Source organism: Fulmarus glacialis, unplaced genomic scaffold, assembly GCF_000690835.1.
Source record: "Fulmarus glacialis isolate BGI_N327 unplaced genomic scaffold, ASM69083v1 scaffold2556, whole genome shotgun sequence".
Taxonomy (NCBI): domain Eukaryota; kingdom Metazoa; phylum Chordata; class Aves; order Procellariiformes; family Procellariidae; genus Fulmarus; species Fulmarus glacialis.
Window position 1 is genome coordinate 10511 of NW_009219857.1, and position 18449 is coordinate 28959.

Consider the following 18449-nt stretch of genomic DNA (forward strand, 5'->3'; position numbering starts at 1 on the left):
CTAGTCTGTATTTCACACTTTGTCAGAAACTGAACCTTCCAGTTTGAGTGTATTACTATCTTAAGTTGAGTGATAATATTCAGGTGTCTGCGTATCCCATTTGCAGAGTGCTCAAACACTGGTCATAATGAAAGTTGGATTCTTACCGTATTGACTAAGAACAGTGAACCTAGAGATGCGTATCATTGATTATGCTTTAACTCACGCCTGCCTCACTTGTGGAAGAGAATTGATTGCAAGCTGTACCGTGAATGCTTTGTTACATGGCAATACAGCTTAAGATGCAGAAGCATTAAAAAAGTTTCACGCACTGTGGTAGTGTAATACTACACTACATATTCTTAACTTTTTTTTTCCCTAGGCTATTCAGGAACAAATGAAAATCCACAGTGTAATACTACACTACGTATTCTTAACTTTTTTTTTCTCTAGGCTATTCAGGAACAAATGAAAATCCATGGACAGGAACCAGTTTCTTTTCAGGATGTCAAGGTTAGTTTTACTGAACAGAGTACTATATGAAATGTTTGAATAAGCATTTCATAATTTACTTACGTTATATCGTAGTTCCTAGGTTGTTGTATATTTACTTGCAGAGTAGCAGAGATGATCTGACTTTTCCTGCTCATAGGTTTGAAAATGTCTTTCTGTTCAGCAATTGCTCTGTAAGAAACCTGGTACGCAACTGTTCTAGTAGTTTCCTTACTAATAGACAAAGTACCTGTTAAATACATGTTGCTGTGCCTTACATGTGAAGATACTTGGTATGTCTGTTTTATGGTTCAGGATCATCCCTTGGTGGGGGGGGAGCAGACCGGTGACTAAAAAAACCTGTCTATAAAACTCTCTTTATTACTGCCTACTTTACAGTTAGGAGTTTTAGTGCTTTAAAAACAAAAAGTGCAAGAGCTTCTATAAAACTTAGCTTATACAAGCCAACTGAGTTTCATGTTGCCACTGAGGCCAAAGCCTCCCCAGAAAATCAAATTCTTACTTGAGATGTGGGAGCTGAGCACACTGATCCTGTCTGTAGCCAATTATTGTGCTTTGTATCTTGAATGCTTTGGGACTTAACAGCTTTTTTTTTTTTTGTAAATCGGTGTGGGTGGCACTAGTTACCCAAACATCATTCTGTATATGGTATAAAGTTGCCATTATTCTGCTCATTAATGTGTGGGGTTTTTTTCCCCAATTTTGACTTTTCTTTCATAGGATGAAATCTTTGATATGGTGAAGCCTAAGGATCCTTACAAAATCTCCCTTCAAGACTTAATCAATAGCAGTCAAGGAGACACTGTTACCAGCATTCTAATTGATCTGAATGGGTTCTGGACATACGAGAACAGAGAGGTCCTTGTGGCAAGTGATAATGACAACACTGCTGATGTTGATGATACGTGACTTTTGAACAGGAGCAGACTGTATCCCTAGAGATATCTCGATCTGATGCACCGACTGCTGGAAGCTGGAAACAATCATTATCTGAATCAATGCCTCTTCCATTTTACTTCCCTCCCCTTCCCCCTGTGCTCCCCCATACAATATAAAATGTGGTACATACAGGAATCACAGAACTAATTTCTGAAACCAAAAAAGCAAGTGTTGTTTAAGAGGTAATTTTTTTTTTTTAATAAATATTTTTGAACTTTTTCCCTGTGTACCGAGCCCTATTCTTATTTGAATACCCTTGTCTAAATGTGAATTGACCTTGAAGTAAGGATGTGGTTCTTGGTATCTTCAGCACTGGCCTGTATCCACTCAGGCATCCCAAGCCTCCCACTGCATTCTGTATGGCTTCCTCTAATGACAGCACTGTCGAGCATTCTGCTGTAAAGGCAAAAGTCTTCAGTAAGAGGTAAAGAGTTTAGGCCTTTTTCTTCTATATGTGTCCAGCTTTAAGTGTTTAACAGAAAGGATAAGTAAACAACTATTGGACTGATGGAATAGTTACCTAATTCTTAAGAAGTTCCTTAACAGAAATAAAACTGCACTAGCTTTAGGTCTAGTTAAAACTACTTCAAACACCTGTATAAAGGCTTTCACCAACTTAACCTCCTGTGCAAGTATTTTATGTAATTTAACTTAATTGTACAGCTGAGCTACAGTAGTAGTTAAAGCAGTGAAACTCTTTAACAAAGCTGTAGAAAAGTTTCAACTTTCAGATAAAATTACAATAGTTTCAGGCCAGAGGTGGTTGCGATCCTGCATTATTTATTAGTTTGAGGTAGTGCTGAACACATTGAGTACATTAACAAGTACTACATGAGATGATTGTAAGGAAGGGGCAGGGGTAGTATGATATTTTGAATTTTCATGCTTCCATATTCCACCAGGATGTGTGACTCAGTAAAGATGAAAACTGAACAGGCATGTGTTCCTGTGTGCAGGCGTAGAGTTTCAAAGACCACACAGTTTTAAAGGAAAAGCCATAGCCAACTTCCAGTTCAAGAATTATATTAAATATAAAATAACCAATTAATGCATTTACAGAAAAATTAAACCATTATGAAAGTAACCACTTTCATACAGTTTGCAAAAAAACTGAAGGAAGGATTAAGTTAAGGCACAGTGAGTAATACAGTATTTTATACAAAGAAGTTTAAACCCAAGGCAGCGAGAGCATTTTTGATGCAACAGATAGGGAGAGGAAGGAAAAACCCAACGCAACTGACATTAATTTCTTGGCAGAAAACAAAGCATCCTTCAGCTGTAAAGGTTTTACTTGAGCTATGTGAGGCTTTCTATTTGACAGTATAAGAGCTCCCAACAAGCTGTTTTTCTGTGTATTCCCCAGGTGTTGAACCAAGCTCTCCCTTGCAGGTGTTCAGGGCTAAGTAATGATTTTACACAGCTGTCAGCACCCTCTGTCTTACAATTCAAAAAGAGGCAAAGAACAGAGTACCAAAACAGATGGAATAGAGCTGATGATTGAACCCTCCTCAGAAGACTTTCTGTAGTGCTGGAATGCTTAGGGCAGATGAGAGGAGAAGGCATTTGTGCTCTACAGGACACTAGTTCAGGCAGAGGGTTGTCTGAAATACATAACTGAACTCTGGAAACTAATAGCCAACTTACCCGGCCTCTGCTATTACGTCAGGCTCCTTAGTTAGTTGGGAGTGGGACCAAGGCCAGGGACAGAGGATGATACCCAACACAAAATTTCACTGAGGACTATTCTTAAAATTTTTTTTTAGAAGTCTCAAGGACAGAAGTAATGTTTCACATGATAACTAGTGCAGGTTCTCTCCCCCTTTATCTACAATGATGCTCTATAGAAAATGACTGGGGCACTGACATCTGATTGTCACAAAGTTAATCATTCACCTTTTACAAGCTACAAGTAGAATAGCTGTCATTGCTGTAAAAGAGCCTTAACTGGTGTTTGGGGCTACTTAAAAGCTCTGGAGCTACCTGCGTTTCACTTAGACAAAAATAAAAATTATTGTTGTTGCAGTACTGCAACAAAGTGTTTTGTTTATTCAAGAAAAAGGAAGAATCCTAAGTTTGGTTTTGTTATTTCCAGTTACTTACGTATTCTGTGCTAGAGGGGGGGAAAACATCTGCAGTGGCACATCCCTTCCTTACTGGTAATTTAACATTAAACAAATAGTCCGTTTAGGTTAATCAAGTACACTGACTCAGATAATCTATGTCCAAAAAAGTTTTCACAGTTCTAGATTGGTACCATACACAGTGTCCAGTGCCTTCAGTATAATTTAGCAAGGCTTTAGTTTATTTCCCAGGACCATTCAGAGCATGTAAAGTATTCAAGCAGGTGGGTCTCTTAATTCTTGGACTTAGCGTGAGAACATCTTACACTGATGCTAGTTCTGTACTTTGCTACAGCACTGAATGGAGCAGCTGAGCACTAGTAGCCTCCAAGAGTGCTGCTACTTGTTAATAAGTTCTTCAGCGTGTTCACAGCCTCCTTCAAAGTTTTTTTTAATAAAAAAAAAAGTCAGTGGACCCTTAAATCTAATTAACACTGAATCTAATATTATCTCTTATGTTAAACAACAACAGAAAAGAAATACATGCATACAATAGTGATAATAAATAGGGGAAATCAGACGCTATTATAATGACTTGTGAGTTACAGGATATTCATTCCTATTAATCTATTCATAGAGAGCTGAGTTGCAAACAATGTGCAAATCAGAAATAGGTGTTTAGAAGTAGGAAACAGCATTGCATCTAACACTCCACAGGTGTTAGAGACACAGCAATTCAAAGAAAAGACATTTTTACTTGCTTTACACAGAAATTAGCTCACACATTCAATTTTAGACCAAATGTTTGTAGTGCAATTTTCATTTTAACTGAAGTGCCAATTTGGCAGAATGCCTCAGCCTTTATTAGGCAGACAGACTGAACAGACACCACCTAGCTCTCTCCTGATCAATAAGAATGCTAGAAGTTGTATTTCACTGAACAAGTATAATCCCATTTTTCCTGCTTCTTATAGCCAGATTGTGACACCTGACACTTCTATTTCCTACATTATACAGAGCTTTACACTTAAGGAGGGACAGGAACTATGTCTTGTTTAACATTTTCCCCGACGGACTGGCAACCTCCCTCATTTTCAAAGTTTACGTTCACGAATGAAGTACATGCTGTTGCTTCAGGCTGGTCTGTCTGGACAGGAGCTTCAGCTTGCAGCTTGTTCTGCTGTTCCTGATGCTGTCTTTCTGCTTCTTCTGACATCTTGTTTTCCTGTTCCTCCTCTTCCTCCTAAAAATAGATAACCAGATTCATAAGCTACTATTTACCACTTACATTCACTTTAAGTCTTTCCATAAGAGCATACCAGTTCCTCTTACAAGGCAAGGACCTTTGTTCCACTAGAAAACGGTCACTAGTTGATCATAAGATGAGGTATATTCCAGAATTCCCATTACAGAAAAAAAAAAAAAAATCACCAAAAGTGAAGGATTAAACTGTGTTAAATAAACACAGAAAAAGTGGCACATGTCTAGATAAGCAGTTTTTAGTCAACAGCAATAGTGATAGGTCTACCTTCTCTAAAGCTTTTTCAGCTCTTAATAATAGAGAGCTATCAAAAAACAAGTAGTAAAGTTTTAAATGTTTCCCATCTCTTCCAAATGAAGATTATTACAGGGTTTTTTTTGTATAAAGCACTGGCTACCTATCAGTCATTTCCAGGTATGGTTTAGAACAAATGGTAACATCATGTTCAATTTACCCCTGACACTTCGTTGGACAAGTTCTAGAGTTGGAAAGTATATTCCTAGCAGCCGCCTCTTTACAGCGTCCAGTAACTGCTCCATCCAACCTTCGCACACTGTTGCCTTGAAAATGCATTGCACAAGCGAAACAAATAGTGCAGTGGTCAGGACCCAGCCAGTTCTAAGACTGATGAGCCGTGAGAAGAGGCTGATGGATAAGCAAGGATTAATCATGCGTCAAATGAAAACTCAAGGCAAGCTGAAATAGAGGTTCTAAAACTTCATTTTAATGCTGGAACACAAATTTTTTAAAATACCAGGGAAGGCAAGTTGGGAGAAAAGGAGTGCAAGAACCCTATCTCACACACATACCTCTCTCTTCATTCTGTAATACTCATCAATGGCATATTGGTATTTTGGTGTGCTTATCCCCAGAACAGACGCAATCTTTTCCCCAAGGAAATCACACACTAAAAAATAAAGAGTTTACATACGATTAGTATCTAGAAGAAAATTCTTAAGCACAGTTTTATTTTAAAAGGTATCATCATCTTTCCTGAATGGTTTTCCATAGTCCTATTTCACTCAAAAGACAAAACCAAAATCTGTTAGACTAATCTACTTACATATAATTATTAGCTCAATATACTAATAATTGTTCTTTAAGATAAAGAACGAATAAAAGGAAAACAACACAGAAAATGAACAACAATGAAAATCTAGATGGTGGTAGTGTGTGTTTGCACTCTACTCGTTTCAGCTTTGTATCTAGGTTTGTTTTGCTAGGGTATCAGTTAAAGGATAAGCCTTTAAGAACTTTAACTGAAAATTAAGGTGAGATAAAAATACCAACTGTATTGGTACTTCAGTCTAATGGTACCAGCAAACTAGAGAGTTATTTATTGATATATGCACACTTCAAGTCAGTAGCAATTTTAACAATGTTCTGTGTTGCATACTAATGGATTAATAAAATATTTAGGTTTCAGCTGTCTCAATTTTCAAGCTGGAGGCTACATGCAGCGCTACTTTGCTAAAACAGGTAGTGCACAGTCAGAAGTATGGAACAAGAGGGCCTGTGTCAGTCAGTCTCTTTACCATGATGATGGCTACAGCACTGGTTCTTGAGTAAAGGTAAGGAAGAAGACAAATATATTGCACTTCAAATTGCATCTGCCCCGAGGATGCAAATGAGTTAGTCATCCTCAGGGAAAACAAGTTAGAAGTTAGCAATTGACTGCTTCAATGAATATTCACAATAACTAATTTTATAGATATCATGTTATCCAGAACTCTGTGCAAAAGACCAGTTCAAATTACAAATGCAAGAGGCAAAACTGAAGTGGGAAGAAGGAAGTACTAATCTTCAAATTCATAAAAAGACTCCTGAAAAAAGGAAAGCAGTATCTACCTTTGTAGATACTGAAGAACAGATATGACAAGGAATAGAATTACACTGTGCACTGGAGAAAAAGTCTTTCTAAAAATAAGGATAGGTTAATTAATAGAATAGACTGCCAACAGTTTTTAAAAATATTCAAAATCAGGTGTACAATGACAGAAATGCCACAGTATTTGTCCAAAAAAACAATAAAGATACTTTACACCTTGGGAAGAACACAGACTAGAACAAGCATTTTTAAAACTTCACAAAATTTTATGAGGTCCACAGGTCAAAAAAATGTCTATGCAGTGAGTTTAAGACTCTTGACAATAGTCCTATTTTTGTTTATTTTGTAAGCTCAGAAGTCTGTTGTAAAGCACAAGACTAGATGTGTTCTTGGGATAATTTCTAGTTGTCTTCTTCATAAAAACTGTCAGTTTAGTTACTCCAAACAACATTCTTTTCAGATAACACAACACAAAACGGTTTCATACAAAACCTAACAGAAAGCTGATACACTCCCTTGCCAACACCACCCTACCTCCATACAGAGAAAAAGGAGAAATACCCTGTTCAGGAAAAGGGTATTTTCTGTTCGTTCTTGCATTAAAGAGTTGTTGATTGAAAGTAAAAAAAAAAAAAAGTGCCTAAGGCAAGAGAGTACGTCTCCACAGATTAAAATACAGGTTCATTCATACTTTTGAAAAAATGGCCAGTAGCTCACGATGATTTACAGTGTGTCAAAGCGACTTTCAATATTCCATTACTGGTTTACCCAAGAATTAAATAAAGCAATACCTGATAAGGTTGATGTGGCAACTCGCAGCATGTGAAACCACAAGTAGGGTCCCCATGTGAGCGTTGTCTGTAAGAACAAGAGTAGTATGAATATGTATAGCTGTACGTTCATGGCACACAATAATACATGCAAAAGCTCAAACAGATTGAGAAGAAAGATCTGCAATGTTTTCTGTTTGCCAGCTACCACAGTATTTTTGCTTTAAAATAAGTCTAGACCATACATGAAGCAAGGTATCACCGTAAGATATAAATATAAGCACGCTTTACATCTGGGAACATTTGTTTCACCATTTTTTGTTTCCCACTCCCAGACTTGGGAAATGACAAGCATCCAACTCAATCCCAAGGTAACTCCTATAACTAGAAAGACCTTTCCATAATGTTCTGAATTCCATCAGGCCAAGAAGAGAAGTGGGTTAACCAAGTAGTCCCTCATTACAATAATGAGAGAACTGCAAAAGACTGTTCAAAACCAAACCAAACCTTCAAAGCAGGGGCTGCTTCCAAGTATTTACAACCAGATACGAATTATCATTTGGAATTGCACCTGAAGGACAAAACCAGGAAGCATGAGGGAGGGAGAGAGCTACCGCAGCTCTGAGGCTGACAAGTAAAGGCCCTGGGGTGATGTGAACAACGAGGAACACAAAATGAACAAAACAGGACTTAAGTGGGGTCACCTCAAGTGTTTGCATGTAAGCAAGGAAGTCTCTCCAAAGTGCCTGCACACTAAGGCACGCAGCATAGGAAGTACACAGGAGGAATTAGAGATCTGTGCGCAGCTGCAGGGCTGGGATCTTGCTGGGATCCCAGAGATGCAGTGGACGGCTTGCATGACTGGAGTGCTGCAGTGGAGGGATACAGACTCTTTAGGAAGGACTGGCCGGGAAGACAAGGAGGGGGAGTTGCCCTTTGCACGACTATGGTGTATTCAGTGCCACAGAGGAAGTACCGCAGCCTCCAGACAAATTGAGATACTTACACATAGGAACCTAAAGAAAATTTAGAAATTAATGGGCATACATATGCTATCCTCTTCACTAACGAAAGAGGCTGTATCTCTTTAAAAAAAAAAAACAAAAACAAACAACAAGCCATGTAATAAAGAGAAGGGGAAAAGCAGATTCCAATCTAACAGGGAAAAGAGCTGTAGGCTTTCCCTTTTGTGAAAAGGCAAACTCGAATTTCATAGTGAACTAAAACATGTTTATAGTTAACAGTCTGTTGTATTCAGGCAAGCTCTTTACTCTACTGTAAAGATCTCTGTAGAGGCACTTTCTTGTGGAAAGTAGCAATTAAAAGTGTCAGCTTTTGTTAAATGAAACCCATTAGCTCCACTCAGTTACATATGTATTTATAACTTGTTGCTAAAAACTGTTTGATAGTAACCATTTTCTGTGATCTTATTTAACAGGTATCTGTACAGGACAACCAGCATTATGGTAAATAATACAGCTACAGAGACTAGTTGGTATAGCCTCAGTATGCACATACGCAAGCTCCTAGACTTCGGTGCTTTCCAAGCACTGCCTCTACAAATCAGTGCAGCAAGAAATCGTCTGTCAAGCCAGAAACTCAAGTTGGGCAGGCTGAAAAAAGCCAGATGCTATATATTTTTGGCAGTGGGTATGGAAAATGTCCTGCCAAGGTAAAAGTGTAAGCAAAACCAGCTGCTATCCTGCTTGCACAAAAGCACCTCCAGCTTGTTGATTATGCGCTCAGTTGGCAGGCAGGCTAACGAGAATAATTTCGGAGTTTGCTCAGTTGAAGAAGTCAAGAAAAGTGCTGGAAAAGCTTGTTGCCACAGGTGCAAATAATGGCATTGACAGGGCTCTGGACAATCCTTCATAACGAGGTGACAAGGTTAAAAAGCATTCACAGAGTGTGCAGGACAAACATGGGCCTGCTGTGCGGCACTAAGCAAGAAGCTACAAGAGCCCCCGTAACATTTAAGAGTGAAAAGACAAGCTGAACTTCAACATGACAGAAGTAACTCAGACACCGAATATTCTAACACGTTTGTGGTGACACAAACGCAGGGAACATCTGAGGCTCGGCAGACAGGTTCTGTCTATTTCTACTGTTCCCCCACCACAATTAAAAACCAGTTTGGTATGTTAGGAGCACTTCTAAGTTCAGCTTCATGGAAACCTCTGCTTTCTGACAAAGCCCATCCGGACACTTCTTCACCCCCACCAAGCAAAGCTTTGCCAGTCCCCTCAATTTGAAAAAGGAGCATTCTTTCAAGTGTCTCAAAAGGCAATATAAAACCATGAGAGAAGCTACTTCACACAAATTCAAGGAGAAAGGAGATGGCTTGCAGAGTAAACCACCAAGAACAACCAGGAACAAGGGAACACATCCAAGGAATAATCCTCCTTTTTTTTCTCCCCTTACTTCCTCAGGGTAAGTTTGGGTGGTTTCCCAGAGCACCTCGGAGACTGAAGATGAGGTGAGAAGGGGTACTGGAGAAAACCAGAACCGTTCGGTGATAGGAACAGGGCTGTTAGGCAACGGCTCAGTACAAACTAATCCTACTCCGTGAAGTAGCTTTAATGCATTGAGCAATACTGGAAAACGGTACCCAAGTCGGGTCCTACTAACATTCAGTAAGAACCACATACCCAGATACTGTATGTCAACCTCCTTTGGCCAGAGAAGCCTTAATGTTCAGTCTTTATTCAACGCAAGGACAAGTAATACTGTATTTCTTGACTGGAAACAAGGGGCAGCAGTATGAAACACAGGACACTGGTTTGTTATAAGGGGACAGCACTTCTCCTGCCATCAGTCTCTTCAGTGTATGTTTCTACAATGCTTAATTATACTATCCAGCTATCCTGACTTTATTTTGTTGTTTAAAATGGAAAACAGAATGGTTATGACAACTGGGTTTTAAATTACAAAAATTCTTAATGTACAATTTTAATCCAAGCGCTGCATTTTAAGTAGGAATGAACATAATGGATTCAACCATTGATAAAACCAAGAGGGCTCTGGTTCAACAACAGAACATGATTTGAACTTCTGAGTGCACCGTGTTCCTAAACAATCCACATCTATATTTATTTTTGCCAGATTTCAGTCCCTAATAACACTTGAACTTTCCAAAGAACGTAGGGTTTCTTTTTGCCAGAGAAAATGAAGGAAAGAATAATTTCCTGATTTAAGAAAAAACAAATCAGGTATTTAAGAGTTAATATACACCACCAAGTAGATACTTTTCCATTGTTTACTGTGCCAAGATGCATTTTAATTTAGTTTAATTATTGACTGGTCATTGCCATAATAGGTCCTTCAGTGTACGCAAAAAAACCCTGTAAAACTGTGGCATCCAAGACAAGCCAGTAAAAACAAGATCAGAAACACACACACCATCCTCCATCAAAAAGCTTCTACCATATTATCAGTAGCTATTACTTGGTCAGTGACTATTTTTCTCCCTCATCTCCAAATTCTTAAAAGAAAATTAGAGTTCAACGGTCCTTAAGAGAGGACTTTTTGCTATTTGAAGTTAAGCTCCTTTTAACTATAGGATATCAAGATTATCTTCCTGCAAGAATGTGTTTCCATCTTTCTAAGCACTGAAGATTAATAAAATTAAATCTCTTCTGGAGCTTTGTTGCAGAGATGTTCTCAGGATGAATTCTAAGGTTATCACCAACAGTTATATTGCTTACAGTTGCTCTGCAAAGACTTACACTCCACCTTCTGCCTACTCATGTAATAGGTGAATGCAACAAAGAGTTTATAGCAAGTGGCCCTCCAGGGATAAACAGAAAGATTATCTTCTAGAACAGGTTAGAGAAATTTAATTACTATAAAATAAAGTTTTGGTGGACAGAAGCAAAAGGACATTTACATATAAAGTGTAAGCATCTAACTTTTAGGACAGAATAGAAGACTCAGTTAAAATTAAAGCATTTATGTTATTAAAGCATTTAAATTTTAATTTGAGAACACTCAGGTAATACTGAATGCTATTATCTAAAAAATCCAGGGAAAAATTTATTAAGCATACCCTGTGTTATGGATTCAACTCATTCTTAAAAAAAAACAAACCAAAACACAACAGAATGGACACTCCAGTCCAAGAATGTTAATGAACTGAGTGCTGACCTATAGAAGTATCAGAAGCATTGTTTCAAAGCAAAATTTAAGACCCAGTTCTTTTTGAGAATTTGTTTTGTTTTGAGTGGCAGCAGTCCATCACACTGAGTGCTTTGGTTATCATATTAGCAGAATATATACATGTTACTTTGCTTAGTAAGAAAGACATTGTCATTGTCTGCCTAGCTCGAAAACACAATTAAACCCAGATACTTACTGAAGACGTTTCTTTACAACACGGCAAAATATTTGTTTCCCTAAACTCATTCAGAAGCTGCCAGGATGCCAATACCAGCTGAGCTTTGAAATTTCATGATGCAAAGTTTCTATTCAAAGTACTAAATGTGCTTTTTCTAAAAATAAATTGGACAATAAACAGCTATTACTTGCAACATACTTTTTTGTATCCCAACCGAGATAACAAGTTTTAGACATGCTGGTCTTAGAAAACTGACTATTTAATTGCTTTTACAGAAATCCTACAATAATAACACTTTTAAGGCAGCTGTTGGCTAAAACATCAAAGCTCAGCTTGGACTAACATTTCTTCAATTGACTGGCTCAGCTGGGATACGCAAAGCATGCAGCAGATAAGGTAAACTTCACTTAATGGCAACCCTTGGTCTAATCAAGTTTATTCTGTCAAGGTAAAAAGCAATACATAGTAAGGCATACTGTGCTCCACAATAAACTATTCTGGTTTGAGGGGTCCTTTTATTAAAAAGTGTAATAAGAATTAAGGATTTCATAAGCTATAAAAGGAGAATAAAGCAATCTTAACTGTGCCATACAACATACTTTTTAGTATTTGGAAAAAAAATCCGTATTAGGAAAGCAGGAGAATGATCACACAGCATTCCCGGCTGTTGTGCACGTTTGAGGGCTCTTCAGTTAAGTGTCCATTTGTACAGCAGCATGCACGTCTCTGGCCTCACAACACACATCAAGGCTCGTGAGCCTTCCATCACTGCACCACATTGGAACTCTTCTACTGAGAGGAAATGGCACAAAAAATTATACAGGTCTGGTCCCCTGCTAATTATAGTTGGGAAACAATGTCTTACACATCCATGGATATCTGACATGACCTGCATAGAGGGGAATAGATCTAACTCTGAAGATACCTGAACATTACTATAATATTCAGTAAGTTTCACAGTTCTTGCATTTCTTCCAGCAGATCCTTAGGGAGGAAAAAAACCCCAACACCCAGCAAGGCAGCTTAACATCTACTCATTGTTTCTGAGTATAATACATTCATTTCAATCGATAAACTTCAGGTGTATTTTATACTGATGATATCCTACCTGCTCTCAGGCTAATGTTACTTTTCATTGTACACAAGAACTGCCCAGCAAGAAAGAGATAGCCGTACCATCCAATCCATTCAATGCAACAGCTTCACCTGTGGATCACTAGGAATCCCAATCCCAGCTGAATTCCCACAGTCTCACTGCAGCTCAGTCCTCAAACCACTTTGTTTTTCTTCAAGATAAATAAATTTTACAGAGGGGAGAAAAAGAACTGATTGCAGTCCTTCCCAAAGCAAACCCCTTATGATTCACCACTTCGAAACAGAAGAGAATGAACAGACAGTCAAACTCTTCACTGCAGTCCCTTCAACAAAGCCAAGCTCTCCCAGGATGGATATGCATATAAATAAATACAGGGCCTACTACTGTACAGTAAATAGAGAGCTTCAACCACAACATTTCTTAATCACAGATTCCCAAATGATAGTGCAGAAATCATTTCAACAGCAATGTCAAGTAGAAAACAGGGCACTGGTTTCCGTGCATCTGAAGTGTGGGAACAAGCAGCTCTACACCGGCATCTGCCCCCAGCGTGCAGCCCGGCAGGGCTGGCTGCTGCACACAGCAACGACCCCCGGCTGCCTGACCGCACTCCAGCACAGCAGGAAGGGCCCAGCCGATCTCGGAGTCTCCACCTCCAGCTCAGTACAGGCAACCAAGCCCAGAGAGGGCCAGGGAGGTAGTCCCGCCGGCAGGCAGGGAATAGGACTGCAAACCCAATTTATTGGGGTAAAATAGTTGTAGGAGGGTAGAGAAAAGAGGTGATTGGACACCAGTTGTGGGGGTGTCATAGAAGAAACATGAGACTGGGGATGTGGAGAGATGAAGAGATGGATGCAGACCTTCTCTGGGACTGACTGTCGCAGGGCGGGCAGCTGCTGCCGCCAGTGCTGGCACGCACGGCTGCCAGCTTTGCAAATACACTATCACTACAAAACAGATTGTCAGGCACGCCAACAGAATAAAACAGATTATATATTTCACTTTACCTCTAAGTATAGATGCAGAATCATTCACAAAAAGGAAAATGTATTTTAGCAGCTACAATACACACTACTGGAGACAGCTTTAATTGTTGAAATGCCACTTGAATTTGGGGCAAAAAATGGAGACGACATTCACGGGTCGAGCAACATCTTAACAGCTTACAAGACAGATGAACATTGGACTAGGCAGGTCCTTTAAAACCTGGTTTTGATATATCATGAATTACACCCGTTTTCCTTTATTTCTGCAAGTCATCTGTTTCTTTCCCTTCTATACTCCTTTTAATTATATCAAGTTGCTGGTATGGTAACACTAAATTACAGGTTCAACTCTCCACTCTCACCAAACATAAGGAAATAAATGCCTTCCCTGCACATTTTTTTAAACAATACTAGAAATCAAGGAGTCACCAAGCAAGTATTATTAGAGAGGAAAATGCTGGAGAGGACAGACTAGAACCATGAAGAAATTAAACCCATTTCTAATTAACAGGACTACTTTAGTGGAGGAGGACTCCAGGACAAAACTTCTCCGGAACACTTCTCACAGATTTCTCAGTCCCTAGAGCCAATCAAATTAAAGGGTATCTTTAATACTAAATACTAAATCAGATCTGTGACACAAAAATTAAAGTATAAAATGTGGGTAGTTACCCAGTAAACCGGAAGTAGTAATTTATCATCAAGTAAAATACGTACAGGATCTACAGGCGGCAACAGGTCTTTTTTCTCTTGTTCATCTTCCTCTTCATCTGTGCTATATTCTTCCATTGTTTCTCCACTTGCAAAATGAATAACCCTCCTTGGAATTTTCTTCTTCTTTCCTATGACACCCAGCTCCACATTCTCAAAGCCTCTATCTCCATTTGCAAGTTGCTATAAAGAAGAAAAAAAATCATTATCTCAAGTACACACTTCTAGAACTGGACAAGTTCCCCCTTAAAAAACTTCATGAGATACTTAAAACTGATCTCTTCACTAAAAATAACAAAAAGGTAAGTTGCCTTCACTTCAGCATGGACAGGTGGTATTAAAAACATCTATTCTGAAAGAGCACTGTGTTACGTAGGAGTTTCTTAGCGGGACATTTTAAATAACTTGATGAGCACGTAAGTGCTAATATTTAAAAGTATCGTTGGTTTTGGAATGAATATCTAGTGAAATTAATCAAGCAGTTCATAGGCTATAGCCACCTCTCTGCAAGCTTAGCCAAACACCTCTAGCACAAAAGAGAACTGAACGAAGGATAACTAAGCAGCCAGGCTCAAGCTTTAAAAAGCTGCATCAAGGAATCTGCCTCTGTGGGCTTTCATCAGCAATCATGACTATTACAAGGGACCATGCTAAAAGAACAACACTTAGTTTTGTGGCTACGGACATATAAAAAGAGAAGTACAATGTCTGGTTTTGTTCTTCCAGCTGCTGAATACTACAATGCAGTCTTTGGGTCACAAGCATTAAAAAAAATATACTTCTAGTTCAAAGGCCAATCAACAATTCTTTAGGCTAGTAACTCCTGCGGCCAGAGAATTTCAGTACGGTTTTGTACTGTATCTATCAAAACAGAGCCTTCACCTTGGTAGAGCTTTTAGATACTACTGCATCAAATGCATAAAACTGTTCTGAAAACACTTGTGTCATGCAGAGAAGGACACAGAAGTCAGGAAATGCCAGCCACATGGTTTTAAGGTACCAGGCAGTTTTTTAAAAATGCACGAGCTCATGTAATTTGAAACCGTATCATAAGGAATGAGATGTGTGTATGGGTACACAGAATTCAGGTTACATTCCAATTTTTGACTTCTTCCCTATGCAAACTTAATAGTCTCCACAGATGACAATTCAAAATTATTAATAAAAATACAGATTTTATCACAGAGTTGCAAGACATCCCTTAATCGCTGCATCACCATTCCCATCTCTCATGTTAGATTACATAAATTAGCTTTGCAACACAAACAGGCTTGGTTAGCTGGCAAAGCCAGTGGGCACGGCAGAGAGGGGCAGGAGGGGGCCGTGGGGAGCAGAACGGCTTCCTTCATTCCAGGCAACTGATTTGTCTCGTGCCCACATAAGAGGGAGGGAAGGTAAAGATCACGTGCTGAGCTCTACAGTGTGGAGAGGGAGCACACACACTCATCGTCTTTCCTAGCCTTCATTCCACCGCTTCTCAAAACTGCAAGTCATTTCAGCTTCCCCTAGCATTTCCGTAGCTACCGTGGCACATTTTGGGAGTTTTCCTGGAAGAGCAGAGCAGAATCAAGTGGCAAGTTTTCAATGGGGTAATTCAGCTGAAATAGCATTACATTTTCATGCAGAATTACGTTTTCATGTATAAAGACAAAACTGACTATCCAGGGCCCAGCACACTCTCTTTGCTGCGTATCAGCCTTGGGAACGCAGCAGGAGCAGAACAGCAAAGCTTCAAAAACATGAATGCTGGAAACAGTGAAACAACCTAAGCGCAGGGAGCGCTCCTTGCTGCCGCCATAAAAGTGGGCACCACTTACTGTGCCTCAGTTCTATATTTTTTGGAGCAAAGAGCACCACAGAATCAGCCTTTTATGAACATTTCACGCTCCTTTATTGGCACTGTACAATGATGCCATTTTTCATGTTTAGTCACAGTGCTGAAGAGCACTATTTCTTGCGACACAGCATCACAAATATTACTGTGATTAATAACAGCAAGCAGCATGAGCCTCGCCTACGAGCTCCTCTAAAGACACAGTCTCTTAGTCTGATTTTGGCTCATTTAACTCAAATGCTTCAAACATGTTTTAAATTAGAAAGAAATTGTAGTTAATATCTGAAGTTTAAAAAGCAGGCTTTAATTCCCTGCACACCCATCCTACACTCCACTTACACTACCTACAGTAAGCAGCTCCGCATAGCTGGTACTGGTACGGAGTTTCAGACAAATGCAGCAGTTCAAGACAGTAAGGATTCGTCTAGGAACGATGAATCCAGTTTCCCTTAGTAATCTGGTTCAGAGTCCTAAATTATTAAATAAAATAACGCATGTCAGCTGTTGCTTTGGTTATTACACAGTCAACAAACCTGGATGCGTGTTTTAGTCATCGCTGTAGCACTTGTCCTTTTAATTTTTACATGCACAACATCAATAAAAGCCAACTCTCCCAGCTGCAAGCAGAAAGTTCAGCATCAGTAAATTTTATTTATCTTTCCAAAACTGTGGTAATGCAGATCTATTCTAGAATTGTCAGCTAAACTCACGTTACAGCTCAAATGTTACAGTAGCTCCTGTCTGAGGCTTTCCCTTTTGATCTTCCTTTACAAATTTGATCTTCTTTTCCAACTCAAGCAGCTGTTAACAAAGATCATTCTTCCAGTCCACAGCTTTGGTCATGTTGCCACCTCATTTTTTTCCACAGGCTCGTCCCTCTCCAACACATTATGTGGGTCTTGAAAGACACAGCATTTGTCTTAACCTCATGCCATAAAAGTATTTACTTTGGCTTCTATTCCGGCAACTATTAGACATGAAGGCCAGTCACCCTTGTGCTTTCGCCACACTAGCTAACACTCTTAAGGTACTTGGTGAACACTGTAAAGCAACTTCCTTTTTCTTTTAGATGCCCTCTTGGAATTTTTGTTGGCTTTATGGCACCGGTCAGGAAGTCAGCATCTGAAACTGCAGCTCCTTGTTTACCCTCTTTACACCCACTCTCTTATCTCACCCTTTGGCCAGAAACAGCGAGCGAGCTGGGCACGTTTTGACGGTGTTGGTACAATACCCAGCGCAACCAAAATGCCAAAATAAACAAACTACAACTAAGGATGAGTGTGCCAGGACACCTGCAGGTAAGCTCGGGGAGCTCACACAACTAATATTAGGTGATGCAACAACATAAAGTTTCATCAAGGAGAGGAAGAAGAACAGCAGAAAGTAATAGGGAGAGAAGAGTATTCACTTTGGCATCTTTTAATCTGTCAGACTCAGGTATCCTTATGAGAGCTTATGACTCAAAATGCCAAAGTTTGTGATGTCCGCTCTCCCTCAGAAAGATGAGTAATTCAATTTGCACAGATCTACTGACTTGACAGTGCTAGCTACTAGAAAGCTGGTAATAGTTAATGAGAAATATTTCTACCCATGGCATCTTGCCTGCCTTACCGATTTCATTTGTGTTACTATTTTTGGCTAGGTTTTTTTTTGGAGGGGTTGGGGGTTTTTTTTTCATATTGCTTGACTTTCCACTCTTGTGTTTCAACTGATATTAAACAGCACGAGTGTTTCTGAAACAGAAGACAACAGAGTCAGAGGACGTCTGTAAGAAAAGACACCCTCAGAATAACAAGCCTTGGAAAGGCACCATAAACAGCGAAGGTGCAGCACATAAAAACACTCGCCGTGAAGCCGAGGCCACGAGGGACGTCTGTAGAAAGGGCAGGAGAGCTCGCCAGGTTACAGCCTCACTGGGAGCTGGTGTCCCCCACCATCTCCAACGCCTTCGCTAACTTGACCGCGCGGAGGGAAGCGGAAGCCTGTCTCAATGTAATATTTATCAGGCTCGTTTGTAAGAGGCATTATCTGCCGCCGAACAGGAGACACCCGAGACACGCGTGCCCGCCCTGCTGACTGTAATTACAGAGCGCTGGAAGGAAGGACGGATAGACCGACCGACCGCCTCCCCCCGCGGCC

General features: G+C 39.6%; 2 protein-coding genes across 2 annotated transcripts in view; one reads left to right on the forward strand and one right to left on the reverse strand.

The window, feature by feature from the left end:
- Positions 1 to 1650, forward strand: part of PPP2R3C (protein phosphatase 2, regulatory subunit B'', gamma) — a gene marked incomplete at its 5' end in the record, with an annotated part of 9923 nt that extends 8273 nt beyond the window's left edge. Inside the window, 2 exons of the mRNA XM_009580523.1 lie at positions 433 to 492; positions 1213 to 1650. Of these exons, the coding sequence (XP_009578818.1) occupies positions 433 to 492; positions 1213 to 1401 (249 nt within the window). The remainder of the gene's footprint in view (positions 1 to 432; positions 493 to 1212) is intronic.
- Positions 1651 to 4089: 2439 nt separating this feature from the next.
- Positions 4090 to 18335, reverse strand: FAM177A1 (family with sequence similarity 177, member A1). The gene is made up of 6 exons (XM_009580525.1): positions 18225 to 18335; positions 16844 to 16927; positions 14483 to 14659; positions 7372 to 7438; positions 5562 to 5659; positions 4090 to 4734 (listed from the first exon to the last, which is right to left on the reverse strand). The coding sequence occupies exons 1-6, from the start codon at positions 18333 to 18335 to the stop codon at positions 4519 to 4521; spliced, it is 753 nt and encodes a 250-aa protein (XP_009578820.1). The 3' UTR covers positions 4090 to 4518.
- Positions 18336 to 18449: the final 114 nt, after the last annotated feature.